Consider the following 24,091-nt stretch of genomic DNA (forward strand, 5'->3'; position numbering starts at 1 on the left):
GGATGTGTTATCCCTGCCGCTGTTATCCCTGCCGCTGAAGTAAATACACACAGCTAAGAGGCTCTCAAACTGATACATACAGTAAACATGCCACTGGTTCAGAGTTATAGCTCATGAATGAAAGGGCCTCTGTTCAATATTTAATTCCGATCTCACTGGGAGTGGAAGAAAGCTTTTTTTTATAGGGATTTAAAGCTGATGAGTAAAATGGCTACTCGCAATATTTGGCACGGGTTACAAATCAAATCAACGTTTGTCATGTGCACCGAATACAACAGGTGTAGACCTTACAGTGAAATGCTTACTTACAGCTTCTAACCAACAGTGCAAAAAAGGTATTCGGTGAACAATAGGTAAGTAAAGAAACAGTGGAAAAAAATAGCGAGGCTACATACAGACACCGGTTAGTCAGGCTGATTGAGGTAGTATGTACATGTAGATGTGGTTAAAGTGACTATGCATATATGATGAACAGAGAGTAGCAGTAGCGTAAAAGAGGGGCTGGCGGTGGTGGGTGGTGGGTGGCAGGACACAATGCAGATAGCCTGGTTAGCCAATGTGTGGGGGGCACTGGTTGGTCGGGCCAATTGAGGTAGTATGTACATGAATGTACAGATAAAGTGAATATGCATATGATAAACAGAGAGTAGCAGCAGCATAAAAGAGGGGTTGGGGGGGGGCACACAATGCAAATAGTCCGGGTAGCCATTTGATTACTTGTTCAGGTGTCTTATGGCTTGGGGGTAAAAACTGTTGAGAAGCATTTTTGTCCTAGACTTGGCACTCCGGTACCGCTTGCCATGCGGTAGTAGAGAGAACAGTCTATGACTGGGGTGGCTGGGGTCTGACAATTTTTAGGGCCTTCCTCTGACACCGACTGGTGTAGAAGTCCTGGATGGCAGGCAGCTTAGCCCCAGTGATGTACTGGGCCGTACACACTACCCTCTGTAGTGCCTTGTGGTCAGAGGCCGAGCAATTGCCATACCAGGCAGTGATGCAACCCGTCAGGATGCTCTCGATGTTGCAGCTGTAGAACCTTTTGAGGATCTGAGGACCCATGCCAAATCTTTTTAGTTTCCTGAGGGGGAATAGGCTTTGTCGTGCCCTCTTCACAACTGTCTTGGTGTGTTTGGACCATTCTAGTTTGATGTAAAATGTGGACACCAAGGAACTTGAAGCTCTCAACCTGCTCCACTACAGCCCCGTCGATGAGAATGAGGGCGTGCTCGGTCCTCCTTTTCCTGTAGTCCACAATCATCTCCTTAGTCGTGGTTACCTTGAGGGATAGGTTGTTATTCTGGTACCACCCGGCCAAGTCTGACCTCCTCCCTATAGGCGGTCTCGTCGTTGATCAGGCCTACCGCTGTTGTGTCGTCAGCAAACCTAATGATGGTGTTGGAGTCGTACCTGGCCATGCAGTCGTGGGTGAACAGGGAGTACAGGAGGTGACTGAGCACGCACCCCTGGGGGGCTCCAGTGTTGAGGATCAGCATGGCAGATGTGTTGCTACCTAACCTCCTGGGGGCGGCCTACCCACCTGGGGGCGGCCCGTCAGGAAGTCCAGGATCCAGTTGCAGAGGGAGGTGTTTAGTACCAGGATCCTTAGCTTAGTGATGAGCTTTGAGGGTACTATGGTGTTGAACGCTGAGCTGTAGTCAATGAATAGTATTCTCACATAGGTGTTCCTTTTGTCCGGGTGGGAAAAGGCAGTGTGGAGTGCAGTAGAGATTGCATCATCTGTGGATCTGTTTGGGCGGTATGAAAATTGCAGTGGGTCTAGGATTTCTGGGATAATGGTGTTGATGTGAGCCATTACCAGCTTTTCAAAGCACTTCATGGCTATGGACGTGAGTGCTACGAGTCTGTAGTCATTTAGGCAGGTTGCCTTGGTGTACTTGGGCACAGGGACTATGGTGGTCTGCTTGAAACATGTTGGTATTACAGACTCAAAATCAGGGACATGTTGAAAATGTCAGTGAAAACTCCTGCCAGTTGGTCAGCACATGCCCGGAGTACACGTCCTGGTAATACGTCTGGCCCCACAGCCTTGTGAATGTTGATCTGTTTAAAGGTCTTACTCACGTCGACTATGGAGAGCGTGATCACACAGTCGTCCAGAACAGCTGATGCTCTCATGCATGCCTCAGTGTTGCCTCAAAGCGAACATAGAAGTGATTTAACTCGTCTGGTACTCGTGTCACTGGGCAGCTCGCGGCTGTGCTTCCCTTTGAAGTCTAATAGTTTGCAAGCCTTGCCACATAAGATGAGCGTCGGAGCCGGTGTTGTACGATTCAATCTTAGCCCTGTATTGATGCTTTGCCTGTTTGATGGTTCGTCGCAGGGCATAGCAGGATTTCTTATAAGCTTCCGGGTTAGAGTCCCGCACCTTGAAAGCGGCAGCTCTACCCTGTAGCTCAGTGCGAATGTTGCCTGTAATCCATGGCTTCTGGTTGGGATATGTACGGACAGTCACTGTGGGGACGACATCCTCGATGCACTTATTGATAAAGCCAGTGACTGATGTGGTGTACTCCTCAATGCCATCGGAAGAATCTCGGAACATGTTCCTGTCTGTGATAGCAAAATAGTCCTGTAGTTTAACATCTGCTTCATCTGACCACTTTTTTATTGATCTAGTCACTGGTGCTTCCTGCTTTAATTTTTGCTTGTAAGCTGGAATCAGGAGGATAGAGTTGTGGTCGGATTTACCAAATGGAGGGCGAGGGAGAGCTTTGTACGCGTCTGTGTGTGGAGTACAGGTGATCTAGAACTTTTTTCCCCTCTGGTTGCACATTTAACATGTTGATAGAAATTAGGTAGAACTGATTTAAGTTTCCCGGCATTAAAGTCTCCGGCCACTAGGAGCACCGCCTCTGGGTGAGTGATTTCCTGTTTGCTTATTTCCTTATACAGCTGACTGAGTGCGGTCTTAGTGCCAGCATCTGTCTGTGGTGGTAAATAAACAGCCACGAAAAGTGTAGCTGAAAACTCTCTAGGCAAGTAGTGTGGCCTGCAATTTGTCACAAGATACTCTACCTCAGGCGAGCAAAATCTAGAGACGTCCTTAGATTGTGAACCAGCTGTTGTTTACATGCACAGACCGTGCCCCCCCCCCCCTCCCCGTATTACCAGAGTGTGCTGTTCCATCTTGCCGGTGCAGCGTATATCCTGCTTGCTGAATATCCATGTTGTCATTCAGCCACGATTCCGTGAAACATAGGATATTACAGTTTTGATGTTCCGTTGGTAGGATATTCGTGATCGTACCTCGTCTAATTTATTGTCCAATGATTGCACGTTGGCGAGTAATATTGACGGTAACTGCAGCTTTCCCACTCGCCTTCTGCGGATCCTCACGAGGCATCCTGCTCTGTGTACCTGCGTCTCCTCCTCTTGCAAATAACTGGGATGTTGGCCTTGTCGGGTGTTCGGAGAACGTCCTGTGCGTCCTGCTTGTTGAAGAAAAAAAATCTTCATCTAATCCGAGGTGAGTGATCGCTGTCCTGATATCCAGAAGCTCTTTTCTGCCGTAAGATACGGTGGCAGAAACATTATGTACAAAATAAGTTACAAATAACGCGGGGGGAAAAACCCACATAATAGCAAAATTGGTTGGGTGCCCGTAAAACTGCTGCCATTTCTTCCGGCGCCATTTTAGTCAAAAAAAAGCACAACAGACCTAAGTTGGCATCATTTGTAATGCAATGATGTCCATGCTGTCCATTGACAATCTCTTTTATAACATCTATGACTTCAATTGTTGTTTAGGCCTCATTACCAAGGGTTCAAGTAAAGTGCCATCAAATGACAAAAAGCCAGGTGTCCTGCTCACCCACACACAGCCGTGTCCGAGTGCAGGTGTGTCTGCTGTGCTCCCTATGTTGATGTGGGGCTCGGGGTTATGGACCGCACACTCCACCTGACAGAGATAAAGAGAAACAGACTTACACATGTAAAGTGAAGAGTGGTGTATGTAAATTGTACTAGTTTCCTACATGACATTGTAACAAATGATTGATGCGGTCAAGGGATAGGTCATCTTTAGATGGAGCCATTGACCCTGCCCATGGCTGACAGAGGAGGTGGTATGGGGGAGGTGATGCCCACCTTGAACTCCTGTAGTTTGGACATGACCACAGGCATCTGCCTGAGCAGCAGAGGATGTTTCTGCTTCTTGATCTGGTTACCATCATCCTCCGCAAAGAACCAGCCCTGCAGGTTGTCCTCCTCTGTTAACACACACACACCATTTCATTTCTAAGAGGAACACCATCTCCAGTGTGGAGCAGTGATCCTAAATTCAAACCGTGAAATATTACATTTCCAAATATGTTACATAACACCTAATTCCATAATCTGAACACCAGATTCAGACATTATAACTTTACAATCCATTTTACAGTCCAATGAGCCAGGGCTGGGGAAAAAAGGGAATTTCAACTTATGATATTTGCTTGGTAAACACTGATTTTTAAATACCCATTGCTATGCAACTAAACCTTGAGTTTGGAAATGAGCCACGAAGCCAGTGGCAGTTTAAAATAATCACAAGTGGAAAAGGGCAGTGAGGCAGAGAGAGGCTGTCCCGCTGCATACACTCACTACAGTCCTCTATGGAACTACAAAGTGACAAGAGGCAGTAGGGAGAAGCAATAGGGAACACAAAATATCCAACACAGACAGACAGAGCATTGGGTCTGTGATTGTGACTGAGGCCAGACTAAGACATACCCAGAGCCAGCTTGGCCATCTGCAGGTTACTGATCCAGGACTGTTTGATGGCTGGAGAGAAGGTATTGAACACAGCAGAAAAATATGTGGGCCTGCCAGACCTGCCAAGAAAGAGAAAGAGATAAATGACAGACAGCAGTGTTGAGACAGTGACAGTATCACTGTCACAGAATTTACATTTGTGTAAGAGATTGAATCCTGGAGTGTATTAACGGTTCTGCATCACGACATTCACTTCAATTTTTTTTAAATAATCACCTAATAGCAGGAACAGCACAATCTAGTGGTCAGAACCTCGTAATATCAGGATGTAAGACGTGACATAAACCCAACAACTTTAATGACTAATACATTACATAGGATGAAGATACAATACCCTAAGCCGCAGCACCATACTACTTGACAAATAGAGAACTGATGCTATATAGACACACACACACACACACACACACACACACACACACACACACACACACACACACACACACACACACACGTTGTTGGGGGGGGAGGGGCTGGCGTGGGGTGTCCGTGGATCACTTTTGAGCACCTCTTTGGATTCCTCATGTCTTCCACATTGTTAGATAAAAAGTTCGGTCTAAATCGGATTTTAGGTACTATAATTATAGAATATTATATAAATGAAAATGTCCAATCAGGGCGCAATCAATTTGCTTAATTTCTCAAAGATCAAATTATATATTTCAACAAAATAATGTTTCCGGAATGCTTATCTTATCCGTTTCTAACTACAGAACAAATCGGAGATGGTGGGTGACATGGCTTGCTGTCGGGGGAGGGGAATCTGTGTGACCCTAACAGCTGAAAGGACATGTGATCCTGCTCTCGTTAAGGGCCTTTCTCAATGACAAAAGTTGAAGGAGGCAGCACAGTGACATTTCAATTGACACAATATGTACATTAACTTTTCAATTCACATCCACAACGGAACGTCATGTGGGTTTGGCGCTAGGCAATGGACATTTACCGTAACTATCCCTATAAAATATCCCAGTACAGGCACTAGCCAGCATGCCTCAACTATGCACGCGACTTTATCTTAACCATATTACAGAATTGAAAAATGGAACCAAACCACATCACACTCTTGAATAATGCAACAATACACAAGGACGTGCAGAGAAAAAGGGTTTATTTTCTCATCTGAAGGCAATACTCATTACATTTTAGCTTCAAGACAAAAGCAGAGTTGCTAACAGCCTGTCTTCAAGTAACGTTAGCCTATCAAAAATTAGGCCTACTAACCCTCTCATACAAATATGAAAAATACCTAGCTGACTTACATTACTTCATCAGGCTTCATTTTTAAAAATATCAAATAATTTGGCCTACATGTGGTAAAAGCTAATTGCGTCTGAAAATGTGGGTATAATATACAGTTAAGGTCGGAAGTTTACACCTTAGCCAAATGCATTTCAACTCAGTTTCACAATTCCTGACATTTAATCATAGTAAAAATTCCCTGTCTTAGGATCACCACTTTATTTTAAGAATGTGAAATGTCAGAATAATAGTAGAGAGAATGATTTATTTTTAGCTTTTATTACTTTCATCACATTCCCAGTGGGTCAGAAGTTTACATACACTCAATTAGTATTTGGTAGCATTGCCTTTAAATTGTTTAACTTGGGTCAAACGTTGCGGGTAGCCTTCCCACAATAAGTTGGGTGAATTTTGGCCCATTCTTCCTGACAGAGCTGGTGTAACCGAGTCAGGTTTGTAGGCCTCCTTGCTCGCACACGCTTTTTCAATTCTGCCCACAAATTTTCTTTAGGATTGAGGTCAGGGCTTTGTGATGGCCACTCCAATACCTTGACTTTGTTGTCCTTAGGCCATTTTGCCACAACTTTGGAAGTATGCTTGGGGTCATTGTCCATTTGGAAGACCCATTTGCGACCAAGCTTTCACTTCCTGACTGATGTCTTGAGATGTTGCTTCAATATATCCACATAATTTTCCCACCTCATGATGCCATCTATTTTGTGAAGTGCAACTGTCCCACCTGCAGCAAAGCACCCCAACAACATGATGCTGCCACCCCCGTGCTTCACGGTTGGGATGGTTTTCTTCGGCTTGCAAATGTCCCCCTTTTTCCACCAAACATTACGATGGTCATTATGGCCAAACAGCTCTATTTTTGTTTCATCAGACCAGAGGACATTTCTCCAAAAACTACAATCTTTGTCCCCATGTGCAGTTGCAAACCGTAGTCTGGCTTTTTTTAATGGCGGTTTTGGAGCAGTGGCTTCTTCCTTGCTGAGCGGCCTTTCAGGTTATGTTGATATAGGACTCGTTTTACTGTGGATATAGATACTTTTGTACCCGTTTCCTCCAGCATCTTCACAAGGTCCTTTGCTGCTGTTCTGGGATTGATTTGCACTTTTCGCATCAAAGTACAGAACGCATCTCCTTCCTGAGCGGTATGATGGTTGTGTGGTCCCATGGTGTTTATACTTGCGTACTGTTGTTTGTAGAGATGAACGTGGTACCTTCAGGTGTTTGGAAATTGCTCCCAAGGATGAACCAGACTCGTGAAGGGCTACAATTTTTCTTCCGAGGTGTTGGCTGATTTCTTTTGATTTTCCCATGATGTCAAGCAAAGAGGCACTGAGTTTAAAGGTAGGCCTTGAAATACATCCACAGGTACACCTCCAATTGACTCAAATGATATCAATTAGCCTATCAGAAGCTTCTAAAGCCATGACACCATTTTCTGGAATTTTCCAAGCTGTTTAAAAGGCACAGTGTAAGTGTATGTAAACTTCTGACCCACTGGAATTGTGATACAGTGAATTATAATTGAAATAATCTGTCTGTAAACATTTGTTGGAAAAATTACTCGTGTCATGCACAAAGTAGATGTCCTAACCGACTTGCCAAAACTATAGTTTGTTAACAAGAAATCTGTGGCGTGGCTAAAAAATTTGTTTTATTGACTACAACCTAAGTGTATGTAAACTTCCGACTTCAACTGTATGGGGAGTTGCGACAAGCGACGAGCTGTTTTATAGGAAGCCCCTACACGCCACCCCAAAATGTATACATTGAATTGCCTCATGATTTGTCAACTCGTGCACAATGAATCTGTGCTTCAGTCTGATTAACTGCAGCCTATAACAACCACAGCTGCAGGTAGCTTAGATCCTTTCTGATCCCATCTGTGCCTGGTCAGGGGAAATGAAGCGGTAACGTCATGTATTTATAGCCTTATATAGGCCCCTTTATTTGTGTTCTGAGAAAATATTAATGTGATCAAATTTGGTTTATTCAATTTTTGGGGGGCTACCTAGGCCTATTTAATCTGAAATTATTGACTGGAATTAATCAAATCAACACAAGTGATGACATGCTGTGTGAATAACTTTTTTAATTACAGATGCAAAAGGCCAACACGATACAACTCTGCATAAAGCAAGCTCAGCCCTGTTATTAGTTATATTGTCCAATCATAGTTGCTGTCTCTTTTTCTGTGTAAAGGACCCTCCCCCCGATCCACTGTTCTGACCAGCAAACTAAAATCCTGAGCCGGTTCGAACCCCAGAAAAGTAACTGTTTAGATCGTTCCTTTTTAAAACTTCTGAAATACATTTTATTGTACATTTAGCTTGACATGAAATTACTTGACCAATGGATAGAGCAGCTTGCTATGGAACGGGCAATCTATGTACATACATTGGACAAAAAAGGCAAAGGGGATACCTTGTCAGCTGCACAACTGAACACATTCAACTGGTTACTGGCCCAACGCTCCTAACCGCTAGGCTACCTGCCGCCCCTATAGTGTAGTGTTGGGTGCGACTGAAATTTAGCGGGTGAGAAGAGTGCTGGGCATGAAGCACTGGGCATCTTGTTGTTATGACATACATTATCTAAATTAGGCCCACAGAATTATACCTACGGAGGAGCGGCTTCTATGAAGGAACTTTGAATGTTTTTGTACTTCATAGAGTTGGCTTGACTAACGTTGGACCAGAGCTAGCCCTTGACCATGACTCTCAGTTCCATTTCAGTTTGATAGAGCCAGACCAGAGCTAGCTAGCAAGATTGTGTGCAGAGCGGCACCAGAACTCAAATGAAAACACGTCTTACTTTTCGTAGTTAATAAATCCAATGTGAAACGAGATAAGGATACTATAGTTAACTAGCATTGAAAAAGTTAATACATTATTCTCTAATTAAACATTTCTCTCCCTAATTTCTGAATCACGCCTGAAACATCAGTAGCTACAGTAGACCGAATGCTTCGGAGAGAGGGGCAGGTATTTCTACACACAGCAAAGATTTTCAGCTGGCAGGCAGACACTGGAATAAGTTTGACAGTTTTGCATAAGCACTTTGTTGCATTTGTGGGACTGGAAGAAAAAAAATGCTCAGAATGTAAAAAAAAACAAAAACATTTTTAAGCGGTTAAAATAACGGTTCTGTTATATATTAGGAAAATGTCTACATTTCAGCTGTTTCAAAATCAATACTCCACTATTACAATTAATATATTGTAGGATGTGGGGCTGGACGAGACAATTCTGTTCACATTGCCCTGCTCGGAGGGGGGCAACTGTCGGGCGAGCGTCGTGCGCTACCTCCAGAGACAGCGCTGGAGACGTAGCAAGTGCGCAAGTCCACATTATTTAAAAAAGGTATAGTCGAGAGGGTATTCTCTCAAAACCTCTAGAGAGTCTGTCGTAGTGTGAAAAGGGTCTTAGAGACAGCAGACAGACAGGGCTGTGAGGTAATGGAAGCCAACGGTGTTTATAACAGCTAATATCAGCTAACGTAAATAACATCTCTCTGGCATGCATCTTGCCTTACACTCTCTCACTCCATCTCTCTGGAATGTGGTGTTTTTAGATGGAGGGATCAGAGAGGAATGACAGCAGCACAGCTGAGTCTCAAAACGCGATGCCCAGAAGTAAGAGGTAATTTGACCAGTTAAAAACGGCAGGCAGAGTGAGAGTCAACAAGTTCAAGGTGCCAGTGGGCCATGGAAGGACCATGTGGAGGGAGTACTCTCCTATAGTAATGAGTGGATGAAACGGCTGCACTGTCTTCTCTGAGGTGAGAGACACACTGCTCCACAGCAGAGAGCATAGAGCTCTAACAGACTCAAAATCGTACCCCCGAGATCATATTAGGACAAAGCTCAAGTTGTTTATCCACCGTGACAGTAAGTCTGTGCCCATTCCTGGATGGTGAGAGAGGACAGTGAGGGAGTGAGGACATAGGGGCCTGACCTAGTGTGAGAGAGAGAGTGCGAGAGCGTGAGAGACAGTGATGTGGGCGAGGGGTCTATAAGAGAGAGACAGTGATGTGGGCGAGGGGTCTATAAGAGAGAGACAGTGATGTGGGCGAGGGGTCTATAAGAGAGAGACAGTGATGTGGGCGAGGGGTCTATAAGAGAGACAGTGATGTGGGCGAGGGGTCTATAAGAGAGAGACAGTGATGTGGGCGAGGGGTCTATAAGAGAGAGACAGTGATGTGGGCGAGGGGTCTATAAGAGAGAGACAGTGATGTGGGCGAGGGGTCTATAAGAGAGAGACAGTGATGTGGGCGAGGGGTCTATAAGAGAGAGACAGTGATGTGGGTGAGAGGTCTATAAGAGAGAGACAGTGATGTGGGTGAGACACTGACTTGTCCTGTTTGCCAGGCAGCTGCAGCTGGATCCTACAGCGATCTGCAGCCCGGATCTCCTCCTCCTTCTTCAGAATGAGACGCTGCAGACCCGACACCCAGTCATGGGCCACCGTAGGGTTAACGTTCTACAAGAGAGGGGTGGAGGGAGAGAAGAGAGAGCGAGAGCGAGTCAGATAAAGTATTAACACAAGACACTGCTTATAACGTCGTCCATAATGTTGGATGAAAACTAGATCTATTACGGTTTTCAAGTCATGCCATTGGGCGAGCAGAGATTGACTCCACACACCAGCTCGTACAAATTGACCACAAAAGCCCCCCCTCTGTGTTGTGTGAGAGACACATGTTTCTCTGTGTGCCTCTGGCCTGTTCTCTGCTCCCCCACCACTATGCCCTCCGTCTCTGACAGGACTCACACATAAACAAACACTGGCTAGTTGGGTCTCACAGTCCAGCACCACACAGCGCTGTCTGGGCAAATTACTGTACACCAGACTACAGTGTTTGTCAGGGCCCTATGTCTGCTGTGGCCACAGCTCGACATGACACATCAAAACCTCAGGGACATATTTACACACAGGCAAATAATATAGTTGTATTTTCACTCGACGAAAACAAGACTTAAAATGAATGCAGCGATAAATGCTGCTCACCTGGTAGTTTCCCTTGAGGCTACCGATCATTCTGGAGATCTGGTTGACCAGGCTGAGGTCGTGGATGAGATTCTGCAGGTCCTGGTACAGCTGGCCTGGACCCATGTACAGCTTATCTGGAAAGAGAGACAATGAGAAGTTGAATAAACTAATCAGCTGCCCTGGACCCACGTACACCTTACCTAGGACTATCCCTGTCAACAGAAAAAAAAATGGATTACCAAGTGAAGTAAGTTGTGATTCACAAATCTGAACCCATAGCCCATCTGCAACCATTTACCCAAGAATATGAGCCATAAATATCTCAAAGGCAATTCCTGGGCATTGAAAGCAGGAGGTCAAATAAGATCTGCCAGACAAAGATCAATAACAGTCAGATCTGTTTCCCACAGAGATCTGCGACATGTGTGCAAACTCACTTGGAATGGCACTGAACCACAGGACCACAGTGACGGAGTATGTGTGTGTGTGCTTTGGGAATGTTTTCACTTGAGTACCGTTACCTAACAGCAGTTTCCTGAGGCCAAGCTATTCTCTGCTGTTCCGTGTGTGTGTGTGTGTGTGTGTGTGTGTGTGTGTGTGTGTGTGTGTGTGTGTGTGTGTGTGTGTATATATATATAAATAAATAAAACGTGTGCGCGCGCGTAGATGTGCCTTGCCTAACCAACAAGCCAGTGAAGTGAGTGATTACTGTGTTTCTGTGGGTCCAGCTCAGGACAACGGACTGCTTTGTTTGTCAGCGCTCAGCCTGTAAATGACAGAGACACAGACAAAGAGTCTGACTCATCAGAGTGAGAAAGAGAGCGATGGGCCTCTTGTAGGCTCTGCCAGCACATAGCCTTCTCTCTAGGCTGTAGCTCACATTAAAACCTCCAGCATAGAGAGGATGACCCTCCTCGTCTTTCAGACAAGCCTGCCAACAAGTCATCATACGATACAATTTACACTGCAGCATATGGGACTGTTAGCTAACAAGTAAGCAGGGAAGCTCTTAAAGATCATTTCACCATATGACTTTTCAACTTCTATTTTGTCACGCTCATAAGGCAGCAGATTGGAACTTGGAGGGGAAGGGTTCATGTGAATGGGAATTTCTGGCGCCAGGATTCCTGGAGTTCCCTCTGGTTTTGATAGTCTACTTTGTGGGCTCTATATGGCCCTTCACACTGCCCTAGTGTTCCAGCTCCATGGCAACTGCTCCAGCCTTCCCCAGGACTGGCCCAGAGAGGACCCTCAGAGAAACTGCCACCATGTTTGCGCTTCACTAAAATGTACATACAGGAAGCTAATTCAGGGACTCGCTCTTCATCATGCACCAAAACATCATTCCACGTATATTTCCATTTTTCAGACAATATTTTGTTTGGTTGAAAGCATATGATTAAAAATAATTTCTCTTTAATTCTGAAGCATGTAAAAATGTGATGGCGTTTCTGCTCTATTGGGCTAATTGCCTTGTCTAATGGTGTTCAAATATTCATGCCTCATCTGTCTTAATGAAGTCTGAGTGGTTGGAACCAGGTCAGGACAGAAACGCTGAAAAAGCTTCAGAGTCGTGCTCTTTGGCTTGTCATCCATGGGAATTCCACAGGCCACGATTCATCTCCATGCTGATAAAATTGTTGTTATTATAGGCTCTGACAAACACTGATAGAGGATATAATAAGCCATAATGAGAGTGAGTGCAATGGACAAGTACCCTGGACTGGTGCCGCCCACCTCAACCATTACTGTGCTACAGGTACACGGACCTACACAGCATCATGGCTGGTCATAAAGTAATGCAGAAATGCAGAAGAGACTGGCTAAGCCATTACAGCGAGGGCACAAACTCCTCAATTAGGCCTTTGTGTGAAGGTCCTGGCACACTCACAAAGCTTGGAAGAGACTGTGACATCTTCAAGTAACCGGGTCTTTGGATGATTCCTCGACCTGCTATAAATCGCATATTCCTCAAGACTCTCAACTTCTTACCATGTGGAACTATGACAGGCTCAGCCAGAGGAACAAAGGGCCATGGTTTATTGTTTGAAAGTCTTTGTCAATTTAACTGACCCATCTCTTTTGGTGGTCCCAATTAGCTAAGCGGAGCACAACAGACGCGAGGTAGGCACACAGACATCCAGAGCAGAGCACAGGGAACTGTGACATTATACGCTGGACCGTGTTTTCATTGCCTCTTTAGTAGGCAGGTCACCAGTGGCTTTGGCAGAACATATTGGAATATGGGGGGAGAGAGAGACAGAGAGGCTGAGAGTAAGGGTTTTTCCACATAGCCAGTTCAGAGACACAGAGGACTGATTAGGGAAAATCTAATCAGTATTGAAGAAATCGGGGGGTGACATGGCCTGACCCATTACTGTCAGGTGAAAATTACCATACTCTAATGTCTTCAATTCTAGTTCCATGTCAAGTTCAATTAGCTAACATTACTGAGGTGAACCAGACTGCTATTCAGTACATGTGGATCATCTCAGGGCAATTGGTTACTGGGGGTCTAACCTAGGTCAGGACTAGACAGCTGGCTAGGAACATGCCTGCCTGTCTGTCGGTCCAGATGCTGCTGTTGACCGTGCCGTTTTCAGCCCCCCATCAGGCCGTCTGTGGCAGATTAGAGGGCAGATGGAGGTATAACGGGTGGGTGAGTGGGTAAAGCCTTCCGCTTGCTTCGGTTCAGCTGGCAGCGTTTGCGTACTGCCTTAAAAAGCCCTTCACTTGAAAACTGAGAAAAAGCAGCAATAGTATTGTTTGTCCATCTTGAAATGCCGTAGCCAGTATACACTTATTCAAAATAGTCAACATTAATCTAAGATAGATTTTTGAGTTGTCATTAATTGTGACATCTTAGTCACGCAATCTAAGATGTTTTGTTGAATGACAAACTAAATTGAAGAATCCCTACTGTTGACCAATCAACAAAGGTGTGTAGACTTCAGCTTGCCTCGAGAAAAAAAATGTTGCGTGGATGAACAGGCCAAAAAAAAAAAAAAAAAAACTTGCCAAGGTCTAAAACAAACCAAATAATTTCACAAAATTACATAATATATGCACAAACGGTTCCAAACTGTTTTGGATAGGAAACATGCCCACACCTTAAGAGGCTTGGGAGAGGAAAGGAGACAGGGTGGCAGTTGGGCAGTCAACGAGAGAGAGGAGAGGAAAGCTTGCTTATCCCCTGGCATTTCAGTGAGTAAGAGGATGAGCAACAAAAAAAAAGGAATGGCCCATATGGTCAACTTCACCCGGGGTCCTGTGCTTTAAGAATATTGATGAGAGCAGAACAGTAGATAACTAATGGACTCCTAAATAACACAGGCTTATGCACAATTACATCCATTTACAACCTCTCACTCGACGTCAACAAAACAAAAGGAGATGATCATGGACTTCAGGAAACAGCAGAGGGAGCACCCCCCTATCCACATCGAAGGGACAGTAGTGGAGAAGGTGGAACGTTTTAAGTTCCTCGGCATACGCATCACTGACAAACGGAAATGGTCCACCCACACAGACAGTGTGGTGAAAAAGGCACAACACCTCTTCAACCTCAGGAGGCTGAAGAAATTTGTCTTGTCACCTAAAACCCTGACAAACTTTTATAGATACACAATCGAGAGCATCCTTTCGGGCTGCATCACCGCCTGGTATGGGAACTGCACCGTCCTCAACCGCAAGGCTCTCCAGATGGTTGTGTGGTCTGTACAACGTATCACCGTGGGCAAACTACCTGCCCTCCAAGACACCTACAGCACCCGATGTCACAGCAAGGCCAAAAAGATCACCAAGGACAACCACCACCAGAGCCACTGCCTGTTCACCCCGCTACCATCCAGAAGGCGAGGTCAGTACAGGTGCATTAAAGCTGGGACAGAGAAACAGCTTCTATGTCAAGGCCATCAGACTGCTAAACAGCAATCACTAACTCAGAGGCTGCTGCCTACATAGAGACTCATATCACTAGCCATTTTAATAAAATGGATCACTAGTCACTTTATACAATGCCACTATAAATAATGCCACTTTAATGTTAACATATCTTACATTACTCATCTCATATGTATATACTGTACCTTGTACCATCTATTGCATCTTGCCTATGCCGCTCAGCCATCGCTCATCCATATATTAATATGTACATACTCTTATTCCATCCCTTTAGATGTGTGTATTATGTTAGATATTACTGCACTGTCAGAACTACAAGCACAAGCATTTCGCTACACTCGCATTAACATCTGCTAACCATGGGTATGTGACCAATAGAATGTGATCTGATGTAGACGGTCATCCTCCTCCAGGCACGTGGGTCAAAATTGCATGGCTACTAACAAACTATAAAGTCATCGAACATCACAGTGGCTAAACGGCATTGTACAGTAGAACATAACCCTGGTAATACAACTAAGAGTCAATATATCAAAGGGATGTGGCAGGGGATGCGAATGAGTTGCAACGGCTTTATACACATGTAGTGGACTAGATCATACTAGCACCACTGATGAGACGGACAGAGGGCCGCAGGCATCGGAGAGCTAGGTGGAATAAGACCGTGGTCTGCTCAGCCACATCCTGCCACGCACAGAAAACCACACCTACGACGAGCATACGATAAAGTAGTTACGCCACAGCATCAGTGGAGGCTAACGGAGGGGAGGACCGCTCCTCATAATGGCTGGAATGGCATAAATGGAATGGAAACCTTGGTTTTGATATATATGATACCATGCCACCCTCTTCCGGTCCAACCATTACCACAAGCCCGTCCTCCCCAATTAAGGTGCCACCAACCTCCTGTGCATAACATCCTCCCTGCCTTCCTTCCCCAGTGGGTGTAGCGGCTGTCACCACCTGAACACAACACTAGCTAAATGGAAAGCACACTAACGTACCTTTACATTACACATTAGCCATATCTGGTTGGTAGTCAGGAGTCCGGGTGAATGTTCTGGACTAAAAACAGCAACGGCATGGCTATGACCACAAATCATACAGTCTGGTTATGATGGTTTCCAATAAGGAGTTTAATGAAACGGCCGGGCCGGACAGCTGCCAGAGCAGACCGGGGGGGGGGGGGAACCCAGTGGAAAGAGTGAAGTCACTGACCCTGCAGACGGTGCAGGGTGGAGTTGGCTTCTTATAGACTCAAAACACCATGCAGTCGCTCCAAGGACGCGCGCCATTTTAAAACGTCGCTCATTGGTTCCAGAGGGAAAGCCTGGCACACAGAAGATGATGGATTTGTCGATGATGTCTGAAATGAATCTATTATTATAAGGAAGTTGGCTCTGTTTTATTGAGTAGGTTGCTGCAACGCTGTAATCCGAGATACTAACCAATCACGGGGGGCTTTCTAACATAAGTGGGTCATGTAGAGCCTGTTGTGTTGATCTGAGCCCACTGAGAGCTGGCCAAGCAGGCTGCTAGATAATTACAGTAATCATCTAGAACGCATCAATATTTCAAAAGGGGGTGTTGAAGTATCATTTGCAGTAAGAGGAAATGGTATTGATTTTACACACAACAGAAAACAAGTTATTGCTCCCTGTACTGTATATGCGATGTACAGCCACTGTACACAGTAATGGCATGGTATTTCAATATAAGACCTCATATTCCCCTCTTTATGAATAGTTATGGGGTCATAAAGGAATGATTGCATCATGGAATGGAAAAGCCAGAGTTTCAGACCTCCAGTCCAGACCGCCAAGCTAATTGCTAATCAAATATCAGGGTTCCGGGCCTTTGGGGCGCTCTGTACACCCCCAAACCACATACACATCATATCTTATTTCATTTCACCCATTCCGATAGAAATCAGGACCCAGAAAGACCCCTGTGACCGGGACGTACTTGGCTTGGCGTTGACGACCACCTTCTCTCCAGAGTGGGGTTGGGGGGTGAAGCGGCTGTTGTCGCCCATGTCCTCACTGGAACCAAACTCTACCACGTCCACAAAGCTCAGAGGGACACTCCACTTCAGCAGGAACTTCTGGCCCAGGGGGACGTTGCCACTACCACTGCCATCCACACTGCACCTGGATAGAGGAAGAGGACACGGTGAAGTAGTCTGACATACAATAGGCTGAGCATTGCTGCTTTTCTTCAGTGATCAATAAAAGTTGCCTCAATCAAGATTCAACTTGATCAAGAGGGTCTTCATCACTCCCGTATGAGTTGGTGTAAACACAATCAGGGTAAACTAAAGTTTAGAATAAATAAATAAGAGACAATTCAATCAAAAGGTAGGCTAAATGATTTAACATTGCCAGGCATATGGTATGCTGTATTAAAGCTATGACTATTTCATATAGCTCAAATATCTTCCTGCCAGAGCCAGTGAGGTGAAGTGTTCTATGGACATACAGTAGTCACTAGTGTAATTACAGGGCACTCACGCCACCATAGGGAGCTGATCAGAATCATACCCAGAAAGGGTGCTCTGTCTGTGGATATAAATCCTGGCCAAGGTGGTTACCGTGTTTGGTGCGTTGGGTCTTACCGGACGTTGGGCGTGGCACACATGAGCACGTCGTTGAGAAGAAAAAGGCGTCGCTCCTTGGTTTTGATGACCTCACCGCGGTCGTTGTAGACCGTCTCCACCATGTCGTCCGAGCGAATCAGGTAACGGCTGTCGTTGCTCAGGAGCTGGTGGGTAACCAAGGGAGACGCAGCGGTCAGAGGTCAGCTACAATGGATTTGACAATCCTCCCCAAGGTGAATTTATGATTTATTGTAAATGCATGGTAATCCCCATGATTTCTAAATACATTCTCTAGATATTGCAGGGAAGACATTTGTTAGATCTCAGTAGAACTTTTAAGTGTGGTCCTTGTCAAGGGTGACATGTATATTTAGTTAAAGTAGAATATACACATACTATTTTAAGCACATCCAGTTTACAGACAAGTGTGCATTTAGACACAGTAAATGCACTTCGCAGCATACACACCTCCATAAATATAGATGCCATGCGGTGGCTGTTAGCGCTTGTGGGCAGACAAATAATTAGACAGTAGGGAATACTGATATTAAACCTTCCTCCGTATCAGGTACTGAGACACACACACACACACACACACCTCAAAAAAATAAAGGGAACACTTAAACAACACAATGTAACTCCAAGTCAATCACACTTCTGTGAAATCAAACTGTCCACTTAGGAAGCAACACTGACAATACATTTCGCATGCTGTTGTGCAAATGGAATAGACAACAGGTGGAAATTATAGGCAATTAGCAAGACACCCCCAATAAAGGAGTGGTTCTACAGGTGGGGACCACTTCTCAGTTCCTATGCTTCCTGGCTGATGTTTTGGTCACTTTTGAATGCTGGCGGTGCTTTCACTCTAGTGGTAGCATGAGACGGAGTCTACAACACACACAAATGGCTCAGGTAGTGCAGCTCATCCAGGATGGCACATCAATGCGAGCTGTGGCAAGAAGGTTTGCTGTGTCTGTCAGCGTAGTGTCCAGAGCATGGAGGCGCTACCAGGAGACAGGCCAGTACATCAGGAGACGTGGAGGAGGCCGTAGGAGGGCAACAACCCAGCAGCAGGACCGCTACCTCCGCCTTTGTGCAAGGAGGAGCAGGAGAAGCACTGCCAGAGCCCTGCAAAATGACCTCCAGCAGGCCACAAATGTGCATGTGTCTGCTCAAACGGTCAGAAACAGACTCCATGAGGGTGGTATGAGGGCCCGACGTCCACAGGTGGGGGTTGTGCTTACAGCCCAACACCGTGCAGGACGTTTGGCATTTGCCAGAGAACACCAAGATAGGCAAATTCGCCACTGGCGCCCTGTGATCTTCACAGATGAAAGCAGGTTCACACTGAGCACGTGATAGACGTGACAGAGTCTGGAGACGCCGTGGAGAACGTTCTGCTGCCTGCAACATCCTCCAGCATGACCGGTTTGGCGGTGGGTCAGTCATGGTGTGGGGTGGCATTTCTTTGGGGGGCCGCACAGCCCTCCATGTGCTCGCCAGAGGTAGCCTGACTGCCATTAGGTACCGAGATGAGATCCTCAGACCCCTTGTGAGACCATATGCTGGTGCGGTTGGCCCTGGGTTCCTCCTAATGCAAGACAATGCTAGACCTCATGTGGCTGGAGTGTGTCAGCAGTTCCTGCAAGAGGAAGGCATTGATGCTATGGACTGGCCCGCCCATTCCCCAGACCTGAATCCAATTGAGCACATCTGCAACATCATGTCTCGCTCCATCCACCAACGCCACGTTGCACCACAGACTGTCCAGGAGTTGGCGGATGCTTTAGTCCAGGTCTGGGAGGATATCCCTCAGGTGACCATCCGCCACCTCATCAGAAGCATGCCCAGGCGTTGTAGGGAGGTCATACAGGCACGTGGAGGCCACACACACACACTACTGAGCCTCATTTTGACTTGTTTTAAGGACATTGCATCAAAGTTGGTTCAGCCTGTAGTGTGGTTTTCCACTTTAATTTTGAGTGTGACTCCAAATCCAGACCTCCATGGGTTGATAAATTGGATTTCCATTGATTATTTTTGTGTGATTTTGTTGTCAGCACATTCAACTATGTAAAGAAAAAAGTATAATAAGATTATTTCTTTCATTCAGATCTAGTATGTGTTGTTTAAGTGTTTTGAGCAGCATACATACATACATACATACATACATACATACATATGAAGTCGGAAGTTTACATACACTTAGGTTGGAGTCATTAAAACTCGTTTTTCAACCACTCCACACATTTCTTGTTAACAAACTATAGTTTTGGCAAGTCGGTTAGGACATCTACTTCGTGCATGACACAAGTAATTTTTCCAACAATTGTTTATGGCCAGACCCATTATTTCACTGTATCATAATTCCAGTGGTTCAGAAGTTTGCATACACTGAGTTGACTGTGCCTTTAAACAGCTTGGAAAATTCCAGAAAATGATGTCATGGCTTTAGAAGCTTCTGATAGGCTAATTGACATCATTTGAGTCAATTGGAGGTGTACCTGTGGATGTATTTCAAGGCCGACCTTCAAACTCAGTGCCTATCATGGGAAATTCTAAAGAAAATCAGCCAAGACCTCAGAAAAAATTATTGTAGACCTCTACGAGTCTGGTTCATCCTTGGGAGCAATTTCCAAACACCTGAAGGTACCACGTTCATCTGTACAAACAATAGTACGCAAGTATAAACACTATGGGACCACGCAGCTATCATACCGCTCAGGAAGGAGACGCGTTCTGTCTCCTAGAGATGAACGTACTTTGGTGTGAAAAGTGCAAATCAATCCCAGAACAACAGCAAAGGACCTTGTGAAGATGCTGGAGGAAACAGGTACAAAAGTATCTATATCCTTAGTAAAACGAGTCCTATATATCGAAATAACCTGAAAGGCCGCTCAGCAAGGAAGAATCCACTGCTCCAAAACCACCATAAAAAAGCCAGACTACGGTTTGCAACTGCACATGGGGACAAAGATCGTACTTTTTGGAGAAATGTCCTCTGGTCTGATGAAACAAAAGTAGAACTGTTTGGCCATAATGACCATCGTTATGTTTGGAAGAAAAAGGGGGAGGCTTGCAAGCCAAAGAACACCATCCAACCGTGAAGCACAGGGGTGGCAGCATCATGTTGTGGGGTTGCTTTGCTGCAGGAGGGACTGGTGCACTTCACAAAATAGATGGCATCATGAGGGAGGAAAATTATGTGGATATATTGAAGCAACATCAAAACATCAGTCAGAAAGTTAAAGCTTGGTCGCAAATGGGTCTTCCAACTGGACAATGACCCTAAGCATACTTCCAAAGTTGTGGCAAAATGGCTTAAGGACAACAAAGTCAAGGTATTGGAGTGGCCATCACAAAGCCCTGACCTCAATCCTATAGAAAATTTGTGGGCAGAACTGAAAAAGCGTGTGCGAGCAAGGAGGCCTACAAACCTGACTCAGTTACATCAGCTCTGTCAGGAGGAATGGGCCGAAATTCACCCAACTTATTGTGGGAAGCTTGTGGAAGGCTACCTGAAAGGTTTGTTAAACAATTTAAAGGCAACGCTACAAAATACTACTTGAGTGCATGTAAACTTCTGACCCACTGGGAATGTGATGAAAGAAACTAAAGCTGAAATAAATAATTCTCTACTATTTATGAAATTTCACATTCTTAAAATAAAGTGGTGATTCCTAACAGGGAATTTTTACTTGGATTAAATGTCAGGAATTGTGAAAAACGGAGTTGAAATTGATTTGGCTAAGGTGTACGTAAACTTCCGACTTCAACTGTATATCAGACTTGTGGATAGATGGATTCTTAGATGGAGGCCTTGACTTTACTAACACCCACACATTGTAATAAACAAAATCTGTTTCAAACACAAATCATCAAGCTATCGAGGACATACACTGAGCCTCTATGGTCTGAACAAGATCAATGGTGTGTGTGTTTACCTTGTTGAGGTAGCGTTCGTTCATGGCCTTGGCTATGTGTCTGATCTCGCAGCGCTGGTCAGCATCCCTCTTCTTCTCGTTGAGCTTCTCAGCCAGGGTTTCCAGCTCTGTCAGGGCCATCTGTAGGTGTAGCCTGTCACTGTGGCCTACTGGGGTGTTTTTCAACATGTCCTGCCATAAAGCGTGGAGAGATGACACATTCAGAGCATTACATAGCACAGATCACAACCAGAGCTTCTCTACAGTGGCATAGCATCGGTTGAAAACGATTCAGATTCCTTCAGACAACCATTGGGCTCATAACAACTATGAGTGAGGATAAAAATGTGAAGTGCCCAGAGACCAGAAGCAGAAATACTTTCCCCCAAGAGTACACACACCACACAGTGTAGTGCATTTTTAACAACACAGCTCTTTGGTTATTGAGTACGTGGCTCCCTCTGCTGGTGAATCTATGCAATATTTTTCGGAGGGCAGTGTGGACGCTTGAGGGAAATCGTTACCTGCAGCAGCAGAATGAACTGAGGGAATCTCTGGATGGGCTTCATCATGAGCCCGTAGAGAGTGACCCGGTCACTGCTGGTATCCTGACGATGCTGTGGAGAAAAAAAGGAGGACAATCAACGATTACTGATTGATGCACTGCAGGACAATCCAGTACACAACCACAAACTATTTTAGTTCAGTGTGAAATCAACCCCTGGTCCCATGTTAAGGGTAGAGCCAGAGATGCATATTCTGCACAGCTGTATTGTCACAGGAGCATACTTTTGATTTATTTGAACAGCAGCGCTCTCTGACTGACCTTGAGGAAGTCCAGGAAGCTGGGTTTGGAGGCACACGTCTTCCTGACCACCGCCATGGCCGTGCTGAAGTTGTTCACAAACTCACAGTAGGCGTCCAGCACCATGGACTTGGAGAACTGGGAACCAGATATGTAAAGAGAGACAGAGAGGGGAGAGAACAAGCCATCAACACCTCATAGTCCAACACAATCAATCAGGAATGGAATCATCCTGGATCCTGGGCCCAAAATAAACTGTTAGCTAGAGACATCAGGGTGGAGCACTTCCTCCAAGAACCCAGCGCAGCTGTGTGTGTGTAGGCATGGGACTAATTCCTTTACAATGAGGCAATTTGTAAAAACACTGAGTCATGGGAAACTTGCATTATAGCTTCAGTCAGTGTTGTGCTAAATGGTGAAGCCCAGTGCAGGACATGGCGTGAGGATATTTTCAGTCCCACTAGTTTTAACCAATTGACCACTATTAAATACTCTTCCAGCCTTTAATTTTAAAAGTAGAATATTAGGAATTGAATCCTTCCAATGTACCGCAGCACAGGATTCACTTGCTCACCAACCCACCGAGGCAACAAAGACGTCCCCAATCATTTCCAGACTGTCCCACTCGGCCACGCGGCATGCCAGGGCGATCTGGAACAGGGCGTGGCACTGGAGAATCTCCCGAATACGATAGAACGTCATCTTGAGCTTCCTGTCGCTTAGCAACCTGGGCTCAATCTCTGAAAGTGGCTTTTCATATTGCTAATAAGAGAGGATAAGGATGTGGGTGGTGGGAACTCTTTTCCTTGAAGAAATCACTGTAAAGTTATATGAAATGTATCAAGTGAAATTAACTTGCCTCTAAAATACGCTTCAGTGCATCCAGATAGGTCTTCTCACTCTCTAATATGGAGCCCAGTATACACCTCCTCACCACCTGTTGTTGTGAGAGGCCCTCAGGGACGGGACTGAGCACTGGCTCCACGTTGAAGCATTCCACCTCGATGAAAAGCTCTGACTCCTCATCCTCAAAACAGGTCGACTTCCTCTCTGAGACACACAGGAGAGACGTGGTCAACTCAAAATCAGATCAGCATAACCCGGAAGGTTTACTACACATTGTTAGTGGATGAATTCCCCTTTACAATTTTAAGTGCTTGCAATTCATCACAGATAATTAACTGACTAATGTGCACAAAAAGGAAAAAAAGTCCATGTTCTGCTCTTACTCTTACCATGACCGTGGGTTTTGGTCTTGATGAACGACCGTCCTCTTTTCACCGCTGCTTTGGTCTTCTCCAGGCCGTCTTTGGTCCCGTCTCTCGCTGCCTTCACCAGCTTTTGCATCTTCAGGTACATCAACAACAGTAAATAGCCCACCATCACAGTCAATATGATACTGAAGCTTTAAGGGAGGAGCCGTGTTAGGAGAAAAAGGGAAGATGGCAGATCATGTAAATACAGGAACAGGATAACCGGGTGGACCAGAGCAAGACAGCAACTGTGACAGCAGCTGAACTGAGTCAATCTGAACGAAAGGATTCTCACAAATGCATAAGGGCACGAAGAGACAAGTACTTAACTGTAAATAAGGAATGGGAGTAGTTTCGAGGCACTTTGATTATCTAGGGTAGGGTCAAAGAAGATCTATCTAGACTGCCACGGTCTGCTGAAAAGTATACATTTGGAGTAAAACTATATTTTTTTCATAGATTTGTTTGAAAGTGTTCTGTATTATCATTAGCCAATGCGTGGACGGAGATGACCAAGTACGCACCTCCTGTCTAGGCCTACACACAACTCAGCTGCACTGGTGTCTCAGTCTGCTGTAGAACTAAAGGAA

At 45.2% G+C, this 24,091-nt stretch overlaps 1 protein-coding gene across 4 annotated transcripts in view; it reads right to left on the reverse strand.

The window, feature by feature from the left end:
- The window catches only part of LOC115162472 (rho guanine nucleotide exchange factor 10), a 90,749-nt gene that overhangs the window by 35,754 nt on the left and 30,904 nt on the right, over positions 1–24,091 (reverse strand). For 2 of the 4 annotated variants that reach the window (XM_029713801.1, XM_029713803.1), the window contains 14 exons: positions 23,484–23,595; positions 23,108–23,298; positions 22,831–23,010; positions 22,270–22,386; positions 21,968–22,060; positions 21,465–21,635; positions 17,536–17,681; positions 16,887–17,071; positions 11,204–11,230; positions 11,037–11,137; positions 10,381–10,508; positions 4,732–4,832; positions 4,108–4,229; positions 3,833–3,919 (listed from right to left, as the gene is read on the reverse strand). In XM_029713801.1, the coding sequence (XP_029569661.1) occupies positions 3,833–3,919; positions 4,108–4,229; positions 4,732–4,832; positions 10,381–10,508; positions 11,037–11,137; positions 11,204–11,230; positions 16,887–17,071; positions 17,536–17,681; positions 21,465–21,635; positions 21,968–22,060; positions 22,270–22,386; positions 22,831–23,010; positions 23,108–23,298; positions 23,484–23,595 (1,761 nt within the window). Of the gene's footprint in view, positions 1–3,832; positions 3,920–4,107; positions 4,230–4,731; positions 4,833–10,380; positions 10,509–11,036; positions 11,153–11,203; positions 11,231–16,886; positions 17,072–17,535; positions 17,682–21,464; positions 21,636–21,967; positions 22,061–22,269; positions 22,387–22,830; positions 23,011–23,107; positions 23,299–23,483; positions 23,596–24,091 lie in introns of all 4 variants that reach the window. The other 2 variants (XM_029713802.1, XM_029713804.1) reach the window with 1 other exon arrangement.

The sequence above is a fragment of the Salmo trutta genome, chromosome 25 (assembly GCF_901001165.1).
Source record: "Salmo trutta chromosome 25, fSalTru1.1, whole genome shotgun sequence".
NCBI lineage: Eukaryota > Metazoa > Chordata > Actinopteri > Salmoniformes > Salmonidae > Salmo > Salmo trutta.